Here is a 20292-nt window from a genome sequence, read left to right on the forward strand (position 1 = left end):
CCTATTTGGGGCAGCCTCGTTCAGTGTCTCTCATCTTTCCTACCATGGCCACCGTCACGGCCACGTGTGTCACTATTGTTAACTGGTTCGAGGGAACTTTCTAGTGGGGAGAAGGCACAAACTCACGAAGAATTGAAATCCAGTGGGTCACAAGTACTACAGGACCCACCGGCAGGAAAAATCCATGGAACCAAGGATGGGAGGAGATGGGGAATTCATCATGAAAGCATTAACATTTGGGCTGGGCTTTGAGGAAAAGATTTCTCCAGGAGAGCTGGAAAAGAACATTCCAGACAGAGAGAGGAACGTGAGCAGAGGGCTGGTGGCCTGACAGGCTTGGCATTTGGAAGGACAGTGAGAACTCTGTACTGTGGCAGTTTTCAAAATAAAGACTAACGAGCAGGGACAGGTACACGAACTCCGGGGCCTTGAATATGGGCTCAGCAAGGGCACGTGGTCTTGCCCCCGCAGCTCAGAGGACTAGGGTTCACAGGCCATATCCAGCCTCCTGCCTGTTTTCACATGTTTAAATGGCTGAAAAAAAAAAAAAATACAAAAGAAGTGAATTGTGACATGGCAGAGTTACTCAAAATTAACATTTTAGTAGCGTTGCATAAAGTATTGGAACACAGCTCATTCTTCTACGTCTTAACTTATGGTTGCTTTCTTGCTTTAAAACCAGAGTTGTTGCCACAGTGACCACATAGCCTGCAAAGCCTAAAATGCTTATTTTCTCGTCCTTTGCAGAAAATAGTTGCTGACCCCTGCTGTAGACCAGGGGAGTTCCTTGAAAGTTTTTCATCAGGGAGGGTGAAATTGGCCGCAGAATAGGTATTTTGCCAATGAGGTGACTGAGGTTTAGAGAAGTGTTGTAACTAGCCAGTGGTAGAGTCTGGATTCAGACTCAGGTCTGCCTGACTCGATAAGCTAAGCTCTGATGGTGGATGTGTGAAGTTGAGCAGGTCGTGTAAACCCCAAAGCCCGTTTCCTCGTTTGAAAGACAGACGGCTTCTGAGATCCTTTTTAATCTCAGAATAGCTTGGTCCTGTTCCATTAAAACCTTGATTCAGAGTACTCGTCAGTTAGTGCAGATTTTTTTCTTGGCCGTGTAGCCAACAGAACAGTTCTTGCCTCTCTACATGTTCTGGTCTGATGATCAGTTGGTATGAACTTGCTCTCTGTGTACATTCTCACATGTGAAACATACGTAGCATGGCTGGTGGATTGGATCAGAAGGTTCAAGCCCAAAATACCAGCTGTACAGCTGACTTTTAAATGATTAAAGGAATCTCATTAAACATACTCCATTTTTTTCCTTGCTCTTTATAAAACCCCTACAGCTGAAATTCATATTGGAATAACTTCCCTATCAATGAATCCTTCTATTTGACCAGCTACCTGGATGCATCTCTAGGTTTTAAAAAAGTACAGATCATCAGCAACTTACCAAGCTAATATTCACCACGTTCGCCCTTCCTCACCTCCCCAGAGCCAAGTCCATCTCCTAGCTATAGCTCCAAGTTTTTATAAAAGACATTTTGCCACTGGTGCAGGCATACAATTTTAAACAAACAAACAAATGACATTTCAAGGCAGAATATAAATTCCTCTTGTGCCTGTGGATGTTATATCTGCCTGGTGTAGAGATATCTGAATCTGGAACATTTTAAATTTAGAATGGCAGCGAAAAATCACATGTAGATATTTTTATCGATAACATAACTGCCTATGTCTATTTACTGAAGATCGGATAGTTGATGAAAGTCTGTTGTTTCATTTCCCATAGATAAACACTAAGTTGAGCGTGTCCACACACGAAGTAATAGGAGGGAGGCGGTAGAGAAGAAAAAAAATGATTTTTCTCGTGGCCCCGAAATGGGATGAAGAGTGATCAGGAAAACAGAGGAGTCAGCTTTCAGGGCTGCCAGAGCAGGCAACTCCATGTCTTTGAGGTTTTCAAAACGACACAGAGTCAGTCCAAATGCCAGTGGGGCTGCCGGGGGGGGGGGGTGTTGAGGGGAGGGGGTACATGTGCCCATTTGTGAAATCTGGTCATTAAGTCAGCACCCTGGGACACGGGTCACAGAACACCACGGGACATCTCTTTACTTCGAGTACTCAGAGCCTTCCTCTGAGAGGACACCAGCAGGTCCTGTGAATTTAAGTGTCCCCTTCTCAAGCTCTGCCCTCACGGCTCCCCCTTCTCCCCCAGCTATGCCCTCTCCTGCGAGATCGAAGCGGCTGCCGACGCCAGCGCCACCTCGCCCAAGCCTCGGAAGAGCATGGTGAAGAGGCTCAGCCTGTGAGTGTGGCCCTGGGGTCCCCGGGCCCGAGAGGGTCCCGGCAGAGTGGGGGAGGGGAAGCGGGTTCAACAAAGTTCCCTGGAGCCACTTCACTCACTTGTTCAGTAGTTTGTCATGAACACAGTACGTTTTCTAAATCCATTCAGTCTTCTCTACTTTTCTGTCTGGTATGAACCACCGTCATCTCCTACCTGGACCATTCCAGAACCATCCTTCCTGGCTTCTGGTCCCACCCTTGCTCCAACAAGCTAGTCTCCGCCAAATAGTCTGGGATCTGTTATGCGTACACCAGCTTAGGCTGCAGCCTTGCTTTAAAGCTTCTCCTGGTGAGAACTTATCCTGTGCACGGCCCCAGTGTGACCTCCTCCGAGTCTTCTCTCCCCCTCCTTTCGTCCAACACTTCCCCTCATTCGCCAGCATCTAGCCTCGCCCGTTTCCCAGTCATCCTTCAGCCACGCCAGGCTGGTGGCTCACTGGATGCACTAGGTGTTCACACTAGCTCTCCTGTAGCCTGGCATGAGCTTTCTGCGGGGCTAGCTCCTTCAGCTGTGACCCCAGACCTTACCCCCCGAGAGAGCATCCTGTCTCGCGTGGCCATGTGCCCCGCTCACTCTCATTGGTACCTTCCACCTGCAGTGGAATGGTAGCCACCTGAGGGCCGGAACCTTGCCCGTCCCACGGATGCCCCATTCAGTGCCAGGCGTAGCTAACTTAGGATTGCTGGTCTCCCTTTGGGTTCAAGCCTAAGTCTTTACAGTGGCCCCAAGACTCTTGAGAGTCTGTGGCATTATCCCAGCCCTGTCCGCCCACCCCTCCTGCTGTCCTCACCTTTTCCCACTCACTCTACTCCGTGCAGTCCAGCCACCCAGTCCACCCTGGGCACACTCATCTTTATCTGCCATTTCTTCCACTTACAACACTGTTCCTCAGCCAAACGGCTCATTCCCTCGCGTCCTCTGGATCTTTGTTGGAATGTCACCTGCTCGTGAGCCTTCCCTGACCACCTTCGTTAATACTGTCACCTGCTCACGCCTCCTGCCCTCGACATCTCTCTCCTGCACCTGCTTCAGATTTCTCCATTGTTTGTATACCACTCGTTTTCAAAGATTTTATGATCTTAGCATTTATTACAAATGCTTAGAATGTATTTTTTGCTCTCCCCACGTTTAATGACCCATCATCCAAAGAGGTTGGAGAGAATTTTGGAGCCTTAGGGGAAAGAATGCCACATCTGAAGCTCAGAGGTGCTTAGTACTGAGCTAGAATTAACCTTTACAGAGAGAATGACCTCATGGAATTGTACAGTGGAAGACCCTTTAGTCTTAGAACAACTTCGTTCTCAGTTGGAGACTCAGTTAATGGACTGAGGACCACTAGTTCACAGCCTTCAAAGGTCTACCTTGTAAATCGTGGAGAAGTAAGGCAGTAGCATTATTTTCTCTTTGGTGAATTGCGGTCAGAGCTTAGCTCTTCCCGCAGAGCCCCACTAGTGCTTGGAGGTCCAGGAAAGGAAGCGAGAGGGGAACTGGGGCAAGAGGCGATGGCGTGGAGATGAGACAGGACAAAGGTGTGCTTTAGGTCTTGGGATTTGAGCTTATCATTCCTCAAATACTTAATTACAAAACCAAGCCCACCTTCGTTGCTTCTACTATAGTTATTTCATGTGGTTAATCCTTATTTAGGTTCGGGCCCATCTGCTGAGGTTCTTTACATGCCAGTCCTTCTCGCATCTTATGCCTTCACTCCTTGTTGTCTGTTAGTGGTAAAACTCACCGTCGGAGAAAATCTACCTGCCTCTCTCCCTCCCTCCCTCCCTCTTCCTTCCTTCACAGTATGCAGTGGTTTGATGTGGGATCTCAGTCCCCAGACCGAAGACTGACCCTGGGCCACAGGGGAGAAGGTGCTGAATGCTAACTGCTAGGCCACCAGGGAACTCCAGAGAAAGTCTTTATTTTGGCGTCATGCTTGGAATTATAGTAGATTGGTGTAGAATTCATGGATGACGGTTATTTTCACTCAGCACTTTGAAGATATGATTCCACGTCTTCTGACGTCTCTTGTTGCTTTTGAGGTGTCTCACATCTGTTTAGTTACTGTTCCTTTGCCTTATACCCCCTGCCATGTTGCTTTGGAGAACTTTTGTCCTTGATAGATACCTTTTTGCAGGTTAAGTAGGGATTTAGTCTTATTTATCCAAGATAGGGTGCCTAGATGTGAGGATTCATGTGATTCCCCAGTTCTGCCATCTTCTTAGCCACCGTCTCTTCAGATATGGTCCCTTTTCCATTCTCTCATTTGTCTTCTGGAAATCTCCCCACATACATGCAGGCATTTCTTACTCCATTCTGTCTTTTAACCTCTTACTTTTCATGTCTTTCTATTTTGATGCTGATCTCTGAGGATTTTCTTCAGACCTATCATCTAGTTAACAACTTATCAACATTTATTTAATCCTTCCACTGAGCTTTAAAATTTAAATCACTATGTTTTTCACTCTAGAATTAATTTTTTTTTCAAATGATCTTTCTGTCCTTTTGTCAGAGTGTCTTGCTCTCAACTCCTGTTGTCAATTTCTTCTCCTATGCCTTTTATGTTTTTTAAACATGCTTGGTTTATAGCTTGGCTCATGGTAGACACTATTTGTTGAAGCATGAATGAATGAATGAATCCTTAGTTTCTTTCTGGCAGTTCTTGTATCTGAAGTTCTCAAGAGCTGAGATTTGCATTTGTTATGCCTGTTGACTCTCTCTTTGGGAGGGTTATTCCCTTGCTTGTATTTTGTAATTTTGTATTGTGAGCTCATCTCTATCAGGGAATTTTCTGCAGCCTGTCTAAGGTATATTCCTCCAGAAAGGTTTTTTGTTTGTTTATTTGTTTTGTTTTAAATTTATAATTTCTTCAGAAAGCTCACTGGCCAGAGAATTCCTCTTTCTTAGACCAGCCAGGTAGCACATTGGATTGAGGTGGGGGCTAAGATCACACATGATTTGGGGGAGACATTTTTCTTCCACCCAAGCTCAGGCCAGCAGATAAATTTCCCTGCTGTCTTCCAGGACCTGTAAGAAGATATTTTTCTAACTCATCTCTTTACTCCCTCACTGTGCAGCCCTTTGAGGGTCCTGGCTCTGTAGAAAGACGTCAGCACTAACTCCCCACCTTACATGAACAGGAGCCCTCATCTTTGGATCCTGAGTGTGTGTTCAAATCCATGTCCCTAGTTTGCCAAGGTTGGCACCTCTCACTCCCCATTCAGAGCAGCTGCAGAGTTAGCTTGCGTGCTTCTGGTTTTCAGTTCTCTTTTCGGGTCTGGCCTGCAGGGATTTTCCTTACTGTCTTGCCAACCCAACTTTAAAAAAAAAAAAAATTTAATGTTTCTTATCGAGTTGTTTTATAGCGAAGGGGTTTAGGTTATTTTTGTTCACTAGATGGAAAACGAAGTCTTCCTCCTTGGTCCAAGGCAGTGCCAGCCTTCTTCTTAAGTCTCCTAGACAGAGTTTATTCTATGGTGATAGGGGTGTGGCCATGGTATTTTGACCTTGCCAAAGTGGTCTATGAACTGTTCCCAAAAAATGGAGAACCATTGACTCAGAACGACCTCAGATTAATATAGCTAAGCAATCTGTGTGTCCTTTGAGGTTAGAAACAACCTATGGAGACAACATGTTACTGTGGCCTGTTAGAAACTTTGTAGCAAGTTTGCCTAAAATATTTGCTTAATCATGGATTCCAAATTTGTAAGCGCCCGAATGCCTGGCATCATGTTTTCTGCAGACTGTTTCTGGGGTCAGACATCATTACCAGTAGCACGCCCACCAAAGAGCAGCCCAAGTCCACCGCCAGCGGGAGCTCTGGTGAAAGCATGGACTCTGTCAGCGTGTCATCCTGTGAGTCAAACCACTCGGAGGCGGAGGAGGGCTCCATCACTCCCATGGACACACCCGACGAGCCTCAAAAAAAGGTATATGCGTGATCCCTTCCCATCATGCTTAACGCAGGCACTCGGCATGGTGTTTGCCACAGAAGGAGTGTCTATTTTTTCAGTTGATCACTCTACAGTGTTTTGCGCGTCATGTTTTTAAGAGGTATTAAAAGCAGAGTTCTATCTGAAGACTCCTTCCTTATAGAAACATGTCTAGACATGAGAAGCCTCCTGATTTCTTCATCTAGCCTTTGAAATACTGTCCCAGGAGTTCCCTTGTGGCTCAGCCGGTTAAGAACCTGACTAGTATCCCTGAGGATGTGGGTTTGATCCCTGGCCCCAGTAAGTTAAAGGATCTGTCATTGCCATGAGCCATGGTATAGGTCACAGATGCAGCTCAGATCTGGCTGTTGCTGTGGCGTAGGCCTGCAGCTGCAGCTCCTAGCCTGGGAACTTCCATATGCTACAGGTGCAGCCATAAAAGGCAAAAAATATATATATATGTGGTTCCATACCCACATCCAGAGGCAGCTGAGGGACTCTAACCTGTAGCATGAGCTCTATTTAGGAGATAGAGGATGTTCTTAGAAGGAGCAAAAAGCCAAGAGACAGAAATGTCAGTTTCTCAGTGTCACACCTTGTCTCACCCATGCTTTTACCACAGTGATGCTGCCGAGCAAACGGCTCCAAAACTCAGTGACATCAGTCAGTAGCCATTTATTCTCTGTCCTGCATCTGCACGCTGGTTGATTTATTTGCATGGGGCTTGGCCCTAGGCCATGGGTTTGGTCCTTGTCTGTGCTACCTGCCTTTCCGTGTTTTTGTTTTTGGAGTACCGAGCTAACAGGGCGTGCTCTGAGCACGCTAAATGGGATGAGCAAGGGGGCAGTCCCAGCCCTGCAGGCACGTGAGCCTTCACTTGGGTTGTATCTACCGACTTTGTACTGGCCAAATCCCACATTTATTTATGGTGGGAGGAACTGTGGAGTCACTGGGCCAAGGGTGTGGATGCAGGGGAGGGCGAGGTATTGGTGACAGTGATACTTACTATCTACTGTGTCCCCCCAAAAGAGAAAGTGATGAGAGGTGATAAAGGAATTCCCAGAGTTTCCCATTTCCATGGCGGCATGTGAAAACGAAAGATCCATCTTCCTCTGCGATACACGGCTGCTTCAGTCTGTTGGTCAAGGAGCTTAGATCAGAAATGTCAACTTTGACATGACTAGAATTTTCGCCATTTGGGGAGGATTTTGGCTGGCCAGACTTGCTGCGTAAGTGACTTCTGGCCCCTTACTTAGCTTATGCTTAGGCCAGTGAAGTAGAGTGTAGGCAAGAATTCCTTCCTTTTGTTTGCTTCTGCTATCTGCAAGGGGATGTGTGTGGTGTTTTAAGCACCAACAGCAATCTGGGAACCTCAGGTGGCCTGGTCATAAAATAGCCAATCCAGGAAAGAGTTATGAGAGCAAGGTGACTCAGCTGCTGCCCCAGCTGGGTTGCTCACCTTCCTGCTTTGAAATCTAGAGACGCATCCTTAATGCTCCAAATATTGGAAGCAAGCTCTACCAACGCCTGTGGACTGGCCGTTCTCTCAGGCGTGTCTCGTAACCAGGGATGGAATCAGTCTTCATGCCTTGACACTTAGCATGGAATTTGTTGAAATCTGGAGTGAAGTCTCGTCATTCACCTGTCGACAGGTTCTTAGGCTTCGTAGGCCCCCTTTCTGCTGATGGATGTTGTGCAGGGGTGACAGCTAAGCTATTGCCCGCATCTTTGTAGGCTTTCTCCCTGTCGAGGAAGGGGGTGGATTCACATTTGCATCTGTGTGTGCAGTGGGCATGCACGCAGGCCCAGGTCATCCCTTTTAAAGCTGCAGGTGCCCAGGGGGTGTGCACACCCCTTGCTGCATCCTTTTTGTCTTCGCAGCACACTGGCTCTTTCATTTCTCGCCCAAGTCATGCATTTTTATTCTTTGGATGAACCTTACCCAGAGTCATGAACTTCCATAGGTTTAAAAATGAGTAATTGAATTGGATGCAGGGAGTTGCTGGGCTGCAGAAGCCCCAAATGTTAGTGGAGAGGTCTCGGTGCCCGGTGCTCCGCTGGGCCTAGAGGCCTCCCTGCCCCTCCCTCCTCTGAAGTCCTGTAGCCTCCACACAGCCCGGCACCTTTTCCCTGGCTGCACGGTGAAGTTGCTCTTGTGAGTAAAGTGCGATTTGCATTCCCCTCTCTTCATTCCCCTCATCATGACTTATAAATATTTCCACATTTGCACCACACTGCTTCAATTCTCCGTAAGAATTTGGGCTCATCAGGTGATCTGTTTAGTGGTGTTATAACCCAGCCATCTTCAAGGTTTTATCGTAAATAGAGTGTCATTAAAACCATGGGAAAATCTAACGAAGGAGAAAGGATTTTTTTTTTGTGGAGGAAAGAGAAGATGAAAAACTCAAACGAGTATTTGGAAGATAGACCCTCTTGGCTTCTGTGTGGTAAACCTGCAAGCAGTTAGGAGGTTAAAATGATCCACCACCACCAGTTAGCCCTCAAATTGAGCCACTCAGGTGAGTCACTTGGAAACTAAGGAAAATAAAAATAACTAAACCGTATTATTAATAAAAGAGCCACAGTTAGACTCCTAAATATCAGAGTTGTCATATCAGCTTGCTGGCTCTAATTAAACTAACAATGCAATTGAATTTAATTTATAGTAGAAGTTCATAGGAAATAAAATAGACTCCATTTTACTTGGAAGCCAGATAATCAGAAAGCTGAATTTCTACACTTCGTTTTCATGGGAAGGTAGACAGCTATGACAAAAACTAAATTAGTAGGTCATTTTTTTGGTTTTGGTTTTGGTTTTTTGCTTTTTAGGGCTGCACCTTTGGCACTAATATGGAAGTTCCCAAGCTAGGGGTCGAATCGGAGCTGCGGCTGCCGGCACGGCAACACGGGATTCAAGCCTCATCTGCGACCTGTGCCACAGCTCACAGCAACGCCAGATCTTTAACCCACTGAGCGAGGCTAGGAATTGAACCTGCATCCTCATGGATACTAGTCAGGCCCGTTAACTGCTGAGCCACAACGGGAACTCCATTAAGTCATTTATTTTTTTGAATGACTTCCAGATTATTTTATTGGCTTAATGTGGTATAATTCAGCTTAATTCATTCTGAAAAATTATTTGTAGTTTCCTATAAGAAGAATTGATACTTTAAATGATTCAATTAATAATTTTTTTTGAACACCTCCTAGTGAGTTGGGGGCATCCTGTTTCTTCGGTAACTGGTATTGCGCATATAAGAACCCTGACAATGATCAGGAAGACACATTCGGTCTAGCACCTCATTCCTTATTTATCCTTGTTTTTCCACATGAAAGTGTGCAAAGTAGGATCTCGAAGCAAATGCTGTTAGTGATGGAGCCTCTGGTTAGGCTGTGTTCCCTTAGGCAGGTCACTCTTGATGTATTTCTCTCACCTTTCTAATGCTCTGCATTTTGTTCATGAGCTGGTTGTGAGACCAGAATGAGACAAGATAATATGAAAGCTCATCACAAGCTCGCAGTGCTGAACCCGAGGCATTGTGTACTGTGTTCATTCACGAGGGTACCGCCGACTGCAGGCAGGGCCTTGGTGCCACCCTTGCTCCATGAACTTGGCCCGGAAGTCAGGAAACTTGGGAGCACCACCTGATGGCGCTGTCAGCAGTCTTCTTTCTCTGTGGCCTCAGGTTCCTCGGCAGTAGAAAGGGAGTGGGGCCAGGCCCTCTCCAGGGGCCTTTCCAGGGCTGGTGTTCCATACAGAGCTGGATAATCTGTGGTCCTTATCTTAGAAACTTCTAAAAATATAGACATTTCCCTCCTGCTCCAAAATCTGACGGTGGAGAGGAAGCAGAATGGAAATGGGAGTTTCCAGTGGGGCGCAGTGGGATTGGTGGCATCTCTGCGGTGCCAGGACGCAGGTTCGATTCCCCAGTCCAGCACAGTGGGTTAAAGGATCCGGCGTGCTATAGCTGTGGTGTAGGTCACAACTCTGGCTTGGATCTGATCCTTGGCCCAGGAACTCCATATGCCACAGAGCGGCCAAAAAAGGGGGGAAAAAAAAGAAAAGAAGGGAAATGATTTTTGTGGACAGGTCATCATGGACAGGTCCTGATTCCTGCTCAAGGCAGCAAGACTGGGCTTTCCTCCTGCCCTGTGAGCTTCCCACTTCGTTCGGGTGTCCAGCTTGCCTCTCACGGCTGGTATCTGCTGCCACCTGCTGGCTAACCCCCGTCAGAGCCGCTCAAAGCCAGGGCAGTGAGAGACCCGCCCACCTTGCTTCCCGTGATGCTGCGATTAGGCCAAGTACTGAGTCACTGACCGACCAGAGACAAGATGCGCGTGTGCTGTGGGCTGCTGTGGAGGGAGTGACGGAAGCGTCTTAGTCCCAGCTTCTCCATCAGCCTCTCTGCTGGGAGACCTGGGAAGCGCACTGTTGGCCGCGGTTCTAATGTCCTCTCCCTGGGGTGTGTTTCCTCTTCAGCTCTCCGAGTCCTCCTCCTCGTGCTCCTCCATCCACTCCATGGACACAACTTCCTCAGGGATGTCGTCCTTGATGAACCCCCTCTCCTCCCCTCCGGCCTGCAACAACAACTCTAAAATCCACAAGCGCTCTGTCTCCGTGACATCCATTACCTCGACAGGGCTGCCCCCTGTCTACAACCAGCAGAACGAAGACACCTGCATAATCCGCATCAGCGTGGAGGACGACAACGGCAACATGTACAAGAGCATCATGGTAAGGCGGCGGGGCTGCTCCCCCGCACGTGCCGCCGCAGCAGGCGCACGCGCAGTCACGCAGAACGGATGTGTGCGGGATGAGCAAATGCCCGGAGCTCCCGGCATGGAGACTAATAGTCTGTGGGTGTAAAAGTCTGCATGGCAGCAGTCCGTGTAGGTATAACTTTTACATCTTGGAAGTTGCTGGAGTTCCCTGGTGGCCCCGTGGTTAAAGGAGCTGGCATTGCCACTGCTGTGGCTCAGGTGGTTGCTGTGGTAGGGTTCGATCCCTAGCCCGGGAATTTTCACATGCCCTGAGTGTGGCCAGAGAAACCAAATTGCTAAAACTTATTCATCCGGGTCAGGGTCACCCCGTTGTAAACCCTCACTTGGGCTGAGTATATAAACACATCCCAGGAAAGATGCCACCGCAGCACGGCTCTTGGACATCCTCCTGTGGGCTGATGTGTCGGCACGGTGTAATTGAATTGCCGCACATCCTTAGCCGTGTCCCCGTGGTGGCAGATTCTTCTCCTTGAGTCATTTGCAGCCAGACTTGGTAAAGCAGGTGATCAACCTGGACGTACAGTGTGAGCCCATGCGGAACTATGTTTATAAGTCAATAAGACTGACCTTCTGAACTTCCTATGAAAACTCTGTTTTTGAGCGTAGTCCCCAAAATGTGTTGAAGAAACGGCAGTCTCTTTGGAAAACATACAGAGCCTCTCCTGGTCACAACCTTGGGGTGGGTAAGGTCTGGTGTGTTTATTACAAGAAGAAACTCCTTATCTTAAAGAACACATCAGGTATTGAAAAGCAGACTTTCCTTTGCAGTAAAACCCTTACCTCTCCCCATCTTTGTTACCTGCCTTCCCTGAGGGCCTACAAGCTCAGCTCTGAATATGACACATGTGATATGGAGGCTCGGTCTTTTGGCACTTAAAGAAAAGCTTTACTAAAGCAGTCACTGAATCAAAAAAATATTTCTCTGTTTTTTTTTTTTTTTTTTTTTTTTTTTGTCTTTTTAGGGCCGAATCCTGGCGTATTAGAAGTTCCCAGGCTAGGGGTCGAATCGGAGCTGCAGCTGCCAGCCTATACCACATCACAGCAACTCAGGATCAGAGCCACATCTGCGACCTACGCCACAGCTCATGGCAATGCCGGATCCTTAACCCACTGAGCAAGGCCAGGGATTGAACCTGCATCCTCGTGGATGCTAGTTGGGTTCGTCAACCGCTGAGTCACGACAGGAACTCCTGAATCAAGAAAGTATTTCTTGAACGTTACTTGTGTCCTAGTCATGGGACCAGGCCTTGGGAATAGGGAGATGAATGAGACTCTGTCTTCAAGGAGCGCACAATCAAGAGGGAGACTATAAAGCATTTTTCAAGGTGTACTGAACACTCGGAGAGAGGTCAGAGCAGGTTGTGAAGGGCCTGCGGCACAGCTGAAGGACTTTGTGTCAATCCTGCAGGCAAGAGAATCTCACTGAAGGCCTTTAGGGAGCAATCGGATTTGTTCTGACTATTGTAGGGCCTGATGCGGGAGTGCAGAGCCTCAGTTGGAGGTGCAGGAACAGGTTTACGCTGCCGGCATATTCTGTGTAGGAGGTGATGGGGTTAGATGGTCATGTGGCTGCAGACAATACTGATTTTTGAAAGATTTTTATAAGGCAGGATTGTGGAATCCATTTAGTTATACACTTTTTGGTGGCTCCTGTGGGGAGTGAAAGAAGGCGGACTAAAAGCTGTCCAGGCGGCTTGGTGCTTGGTGCTCCTGTCAAGTGCGACGTCATTACCGCAGGAGGGGGTTTGGGTGCCCTCGATCGGAGGCAACAGTAGGACGTTCAGATGGCGTTGCCCGGTAGGTGGTCAGAAGGATGGGTTGGTGCAAGACTGGTCCTGGGGTTGAAGACTGGGAGTTGTCCCTCCCGCCCCAGTGGATGGATGTGGTCGGGCAGGGAGTGAGAGTGGGCTGAGACTGGACCCCACGCGGTCGTGAGGGAGGGGCCAGCGGAGGCGGGTCAGAAAGGAAGGAGACTCCCCGCCCCCCCCCCCATTGTGATGCGTACTGTTTATTGAATCACAGATTCAGCTGCTGCCTCAGACCCAAGGCAGGCCCCTGGGCCTGACATCCTCAGGCTCACAGAGACAATTTCTTGGAGGAAATTAGACTTCTCCTTCTTTGGGGCTGTCTCTCCTTTTACCTCCTGCTGAGAGAGTTTTTATTTTTAAGCAAGAATAATCCGGGTTTTCTTTTGCTTTCTTTCAAATTCAAAGAACTCACCCAAGGGATAGTACAGAAGTCAATCATCTTTGCCTGTTGCTCTGAGCACCCTGAAACTAGCTGGCTGATGGGCAGAGATGAAGGGGAGAATTGGGGTGAGAGAAGCCTCTATTCTTTAAAAAATGTTAGATTTATTATTTTTAAGCAGCTCATTTTTATTGAGGCATAATTTATATACAGTTATATACATAGATCTGAGGTGCTGAGTTCCTTTGGGTTTCATAACCGTACATATATGGAGATGTATATATACACACACACACGTGTATATATATAAAACCACCACCCCAAGTCTAGATAAATATCATTTTTCACCCACCCCCAACCTCAATTCCCTTATGCCCCCTTCAATCCTGCTTTAACCTTAGTTGAAGATAAAGTTAGCTCAAGTTAGCTTTCTAATATCACAGGTTACTTTGGCCTGTTTTTCAAAGAATAGACTTGTACAGCATGTCATCGTTTGTGTCTTTGTATTTATTTATTTTTTGGCCATGCCTACCGCAGGCATAAGTTCCTGGGCCAGGGACTGAACCCGAGCCACGCCAGTGACCATGCCAGCTTGTTAACAGCGGGGCCCCCAGGGAACTCCCAGGTCTGGCTTCTTTGGCTCAACAGGACATGTGAGACTCATTGTGTTGTTGCACATGTGCAGCCTCAGTTCCCTTAGCGGCGCTCTGCTGTGGCTGCCCTCCGCTGGCTTTCTCCTCCCCTCTTCTCCTGGAGATGAGACTGAGGTACATTCCAGTTGGGAGCCGTTAGGAATAACTCTGCCGCGACCATTTGTGCACAGGCCCTTTTGTGGATGTATGTTTTCCTTTCTCTTGATAAATACCTAGGGGTGGATTCCTGGGACAGAGTCCCTTGTGCTTTTTGAAGTGGCCAGTGTGTAGACCCATGGCCATTTCTGACCCATAGGTTGTAACCAGCGCTGTAGCAGCAGCACAACAGGTGAGATACTCTTGGCCCAAGACGAGAACGCTGTCCATTTTTCACAGCGCCGCGTATGTATTCTTCCATCGGAACTCGCAGAGCACTCAGTCCCTCTCTGTGGATGGGGCTCTGAGAGCACAGGCCACCCAGAGAATAGATGACCCATCATCTAAGGGCGGAGCCGGGACTGCAAGCCTGGAGGCCCGGCTCTTGGTCCTTTCCCATGCCGTTGGGCCATTGCACACGGAAAGGCACCGGACATCGAGGGTAAGGGGGTCAGGAAAACGCTTCCGGGTCACGTGAAGCAAACCCTTTCATTGTCTTTCCAGCTGACCAGCCAGGATAAGACCCCCGCCGTGATCCAGAGGGCCATGTTGAAGCACAACCTGGACTCGGACCCCGCGGAGGAGTACGAGCTGGTGCAGGTCATCTCCGAGGACAAAGGTAGGCGCGTGTGCCTTTCCGCCCAGCTTGCCCCCGGGTGAGAAGACAGAGGAGGGATTCAGGGTCTTTTAAAAATGGAACCAAGTCGGGGTCTTCACTGGGCAGCGGGGAGTTGCATGGCGAGCCGTGCCATCCCCTTGCTTGTAGAGCGGAGTGTCTGAAGCTGGCCCCCCACCAGCCCTCTTGTTGTTCCTGTAATGTTGCTGAGCAAGCCTCCTGCCCTGCTTTGTAAACTCGTCGTCAAGCGTTCTTATAGGAAGAGGCCCCTCGACAGGGGGAGGCATAGGTGGCATCTGCTGAGTCTTTGCACATGGCCTCGCCCCTCCTCTACCTGATAATGTGTGTCTAGGGCATGTGTGAGCCTGCAGTTCCTCTAATAATTTGTCATTGCTTCGGGGGACTGTGCCTGAGAGTGTATCCTTATTCATGATTCATCTTCAGGAAGTGAAAACTCCTAACACCAGGATTTGAAAGTTCTTTACCTCCCCGTTATGGAGGCAAAGAACTGGTGATCTACAAAATGCTTCATTGTGCTTAGGAATCCTTTATTTAAGGAAATCCCTTTCATGAAAACTCTGGGCACAGAATCGCCCAGATAGCATCGATTTGCTGATTTGGAGTGGGGTTGTATTTGTTGAGAGGCGGTGGCAAGCGGGTAGGTGACTCCTCTATACCATGTCACATCAGAGAGAGTGACTCGGTCAGAATAAAGTGTTTTCCAAGCCTAGAGGGAGCAGCCAGCACTGCTCACTGAAGCCAACCCTGTCTCCTGACCGCCCCAACCCTGACCAGTGCACGTGGTTTCATGTAGGGCTGGTCCCAACAAGCGTTCTCCCTGTGAAGGAAAAGAGCAACTCCGCAAGTTGGAGGTACAGGAAGGGAGCTTATTCGTTTCACCAGCAAGGCACCCAGGGCTGTATCTTGGGCCCAGACAAGAGTAGGCAAAATGAGAGCAGTACCTTTCCCTGGAGATGAGCAGCTATAGCTTCTGAGAAAATTTTTCAACGACCTCCTGGAAGTTCTCATTCATCCGGCTGTGTCCTAGGTTGTGGGGCAAACCTTTCTCAGTTATTATCTTTGAAGGTAGTTACTGTTAAAAATCTACGCCTAACGTGTGGGCTCTTGAGTTTGATCCTGTGGCCCACAAACCAACACCAAGGTGAGGCTGGTGGGTCTGAAGGTCCCGGAGTCCCAAGGGGCAGCCGGGGCCGAGCTCAGTTCCCCAGCCGTGAGTGGCAGGTGGGCCGTGGACCTCCCCAGGCCTTGGTCCTGACTATGTTAAATGGAGAGCACATCCTCCTGGCTCCTCATGCATCATGGGGCCGTTGTGACAGGAAACAAGGCACCCGGAAGTGTACGCTGTTGGAGATATGTTCATATCTTGCTGTGAGCTAAGTTGTCCCTGACCTGGGAATATGTGGGCAGGAGACTGGGGACTTTTAATTGAAGGGAGTTTGTTTGCTTTTTTTTGCTTTATAGGGCCACACATGTGGCCTATGGAAGGTCCCAGGCTAGGGATTGAATCAGAGCTGTAGCCGCCAGCCTCCACCACAACCACAGCAACATGGGATCCGAGCCGGTTCTATGGCCTCCACAGCTCACGGCAATGCCGGATCCTTAACCCACTGAGCGAAGCCAGGGATCAAACCCACAACCTCACTGCTGAGCCACAACAGGAACTTCCAGGGGCATTTGTCTTTAAGGGACATTTGTGAGAAATGCACCAGAGCTGCTCAGACCCTGATTGCATCAGTCTTTTTTTTTTTTTTAAGGGCCGCACTCACGGCATATGGAGGTTCCCAGGCTAGGAGTTGAATCAGAGCTGCAGCTCCCGGCCTATGCCACAGCCACAGCCACGTGGGATCCAAGCCACATCTGTGACCACAGCTCACGGCAACACCAGATGCCTTAACCCACTGAAGGAGGCCAGGGATCAAACCTGCATCCTCATGGTACTAGGCGGATTCATTTCCGCTGTGCCACAGTGGGCACTCCATGATTGCATCAGTCTTGCTGTTAGAATCTGTGTGGAAGTTAATGTAAGGTTACCTTAACCCAGTTCCGTAATGAGATGCCGCTCCGGGTCGCCTGCCTCACGCCACTGGCGCAAAGCTAGAACGGCACATCTTAGCTTTCTTCTTCCCTGTCTTTCTAGATGGCCATTTCTCTAGAGTGCTCAGCATGTACTTTCTTTGAAAAATAACAATGAATTGAAATCACTTTGCTCGACAATTTCGTATTAAACATGGCATAATCCTTGTTCAGAGATTGCAGCTTTCTACTTGAAAAGCACTGAAGATGACTCGTTTAAATGTTAACAGTTATATTCCATTTTATTGGGTTGTTCTCTCATATTAAAATGCAAGCTCTTGATCAAGTAAGGCCTCCAATGGGGTAAAACACTGGTTGGATCTGGGATGAATCCAAAAATACTTTGATGTTCCAACAGTTCTGGTAAATTTTCTGCCTTTTCCCCATGTCACGGGGTTCACTTGCTTCTGAGAAAACCCACTGGGGGATGTCATTTAACCCCCCAGGCCTTTGTTGCATACCTCACTTCCTTCTAGCTAAAACATTCTACATTTGAGCATTTCATTTGTGGCTTGAATTTCTAAGATTGTGTTTTCACTTAGTTTTTTTTTTTTTTTTTTTTTTTTTTTTTAATTGGGATTGGGAAGCTATTGGAACTGACGTGAGAGAGTGAGCGGCAGCCTTGTCTGGCTGCAGGGACAAAGGGCCATAGTCCCAGCTGTGTGTCTGGACAAAATTTCCACCTGGTGCAGTCAGTGCTGGGCTGACTACACACGCTACCTTTTCTTTCCTCATCTTCCCTCCCTCCCTCTTTCTTTATGTTGGAGTATAGTTGATTTACACTGTTAGGTTAGTTTCAGATGTATAGCAAAGTGAATAAATGACCTATATTCTATATATTTGTACAGCAGGTTCTGGGTGGTTATCTGTTTTACATACAGTAGTGGGTTATGTGTTCTTCTCAAACTTCTAATTTATCCCTCCCACCCCTGCCTCTGTTTTAGAACTCGTGATCCCAGACTCGGCAAATGTCTTCTATGCCATGAACAGCCAAGTCAACTTTGACTTCATTTTACGCAAAAAGAACTCGGTGGAGGAGCAGGTGAAACTGCGGAGCCGGACCAGCTTGACGTTGCCCAGGACAGCTAAACGGGGCTGCTGGAGCAACAGACACAGCAAAATCACCCTCTGAAGGGAGAGACCAGTGGCCCCTCGCTTGCCAAGGGCACCGTGGGGCCAACCACAGACTGTGGGGATTGCATCTACCACCCAGTGTTAGAGGGTTGTTGGCAAAGTGGACAGATATTTATTGGGTGCTTCCGGTGTGATTGGCATTCTGGGGCAACTGAAGATGAACTTGACATGAAAAGGATGAATGAGTCACTGATTCTCTTTGAACTATCTGAGGACGGAAATGCAAAATTATCCACATTTATAAATATATGTGTAGGCACACATATTTGGTATGTATGTGTATATGTATATAAATACGAGGGACTTATGGGATATTCTGGACTATGGAAAAACACATTTGCACAATGGCCTGGGAGGCCGAGGTCACTTTTTACAGGGAAATAGAAGGAACTGAGAACCTCGTCTCATACCTTCCAAGTAAGTGGAACCCATCCCAGGACTACAGAATGTCCTTTGTGCCAGTATTACAAGAAGTCCAAACTATTTTTTATAAAGGGAGAGGATTACCTTCTCAAGCAAGTGCCGCCAGAAAAGAAGCACCGCAGCGTTGGGAGCTACCACGGGCTGCATGAAAGGCCACCTCGGAGAGGGTTTGGATGAGCCAGTGGCTTTCAACCTCTGCCTGCGTCTGCCGCTTCCTGCCGCCCCGGGGAAGGCGAGGAGCAGCTCCGGAGGCCCATCTGGCCCAAAGCCCAGCTGTCACAACGTCTCTGGAGGCGATGCAAGCCCCTGGCATTTCCAGTCATTGCATTGTTTGTCCCCTACCCCCACCCCATAAAGAACACATCACAGCCACCGCACAGAGAGCCATGTTCGCTGGGAACTCAGCCAGAAAAGCAAGTGCAAAAGGATGCGGAGGCAGGCGGCCTCTGACCTGTCTCGGACGCCACTATGTCACTGTTAGTGCCCATCGCCGTTTGCATGTGAATCTATGTCTGCAGTCTTTTGCCATCGGGCTCGCAGTACCTCTGTGCCATTTGCTCCTCAGGTGTAGACATTCCCACTGCGATTGACTGTTTGAGCCTGCGAACGATTTCCCAAGAGCGATTGCTCCGTTTCTAGCCCCTCGGAAGCTGTTCCCTGCCGAGAGCGGGGTCCCGTTGCACTTAGCAACTTTTACAGCGTGCCCGTGCCCCGTCCTGGGGAAAGAAACGGGGCTCCGTGTATGAGCCCAGGCACTTCTAAAGAGGTACATTCTCCCAAAGGCAATGAATAGCTATTTTTTTTTTTTTTCAGGTTCCCACACTTGGTATCACAGCATCACTCACTGTTAAGTGACATTCTTTGCCTTCGGTAACACCGCCCTCCTCTCTCTCCCAGATCTGAGCTGTGCTGGGGTTTGACCTACAAAGCCATATGTGAGATGTTAATATGTATAAGAAGCACTTTCCGAAGGGTGTCCTTTTTAAAAAAAAAAAAAAAAAATTCTCAAAATACCAGTTTTTATTCCAAAAATAAAGAACAAACCCAGATACGAAGTACAGCTGGTCATGCGGCGCTTTCTCTTTCTCCTGTCCTGTAAGACAGCTCCCGAAGGTCCGGTGAGGTTGATGGTGTGTAACTAGCCATATGAAACCTGCAGGGAGCAAGCACCGGGAACAATCTAGAGATGGGTGGCAGTGGTCCAAAGAATGAGAATGGGCCAGGAAGGCCTCAGATTCCCTGTAGGTCTTTCTAGAGCTGCACTGTCAAGACCAACTGGTTTCACCTGGTTGAGATGCACTTTCTTCTGTTGGCGAGGGTGGTCCAGTTTGTGCTTTTGTGCTTGGAAGAAGCATGGCCAGGATGCTAGACGTTGTGAAGACTGAAGGAAGTGTAGCCTCAGCCTGAGTGTCTTGGTTCAAAGGTCAAAAAGAAAAGGTAGAGCTGTCGGCCTGGTTTAGGGTGTGGCTACCAAGACCTGGATGTTTCGCCCATGTGCTTACCTTGTGGATTTATACTGTGTTTGTAGAGTCTAGATTTATCTACTGCAGTGTAAAAAAAAAAACACACACACATATATGTGTGTATATATATATATTTCCTTTTTTAAAAGACGTTGGAAGGTCCAAGTAGATCAAACATAGCCTCATTTATTTAATGCCACTTTAAATGTCTTACATTTCTTTCCTGGTGGACAGCCGGGTCGTGCTGCCAGCTGCTCGCATGCCTTTCTTTCTGCATCTCCATCATCTGTTTACTTTTTGGTTAAATTAATAAACTGGCTTGGGATTTGGCTGGCATGTGCTGCCAGACCCAAAGGGATTGTATCTGGAGGGTTCATCTGGTGGATCTGGGTTCCAGATTTGTCAGCGTGTGGTTTGCAGGTGGCCTCTGGTTCTGTTGGAGGGAGCAGAGGGAAAGCCTGGGACAGGCTTAGGAGGGATCCTGTCTTCTGGCACGTGACACATGCATTTAGGAGTGACATCTGAGGAAACTGCCTCAGAG

The 20292-nt window shown here is 48.2% G+C and overlaps 1 protein-coding gene across 6 annotated transcripts in view; it reads left to right on the top strand.

Moving 5' to 3' along the window:
* The window catches only part of RGL1 (ral guanine nucleotide dissociation stimulator like 1), a 294657-nt gene extending 274805 nt beyond the window's left edge, over positions 1-19852 (top strand). For all 6 annotated transcript variants that reach the window (XM_003357576.5, XM_005667818.3, XM_021063811.1 and 3 more), the window contains 5 exons: positions 2213-2302; positions 6075-6261; positions 10745-10999; positions 14526-14640; positions 17676-19852. In XM_003357576.5, the coding sequence (XP_003357624.3) occupies positions 2213-2302; positions 6075-6261; positions 10745-10999; positions 14526-14640; positions 17676-17863 (835 nt within the window). In that variant the 3' untranslated portion in view covers positions 17864-19852. The remainder of the gene's footprint in view (positions 1-2212; positions 2303-6074; positions 6262-10744; positions 11000-14525; positions 14641-17675) is intronic.

The sequence above is a fragment of the Sus scrofa genome, chromosome 9 (assembly GCF_000003025.6).
Source record: "Sus scrofa isolate TJ Tabasco breed Duroc chromosome 9, Sscrofa11.1, whole genome shotgun sequence".
In the NCBI taxonomy this organism is placed as follows: Eukaryota; Metazoa; Chordata; class Mammalia; order Artiodactyla; family Suidae; genus Sus; species Sus scrofa.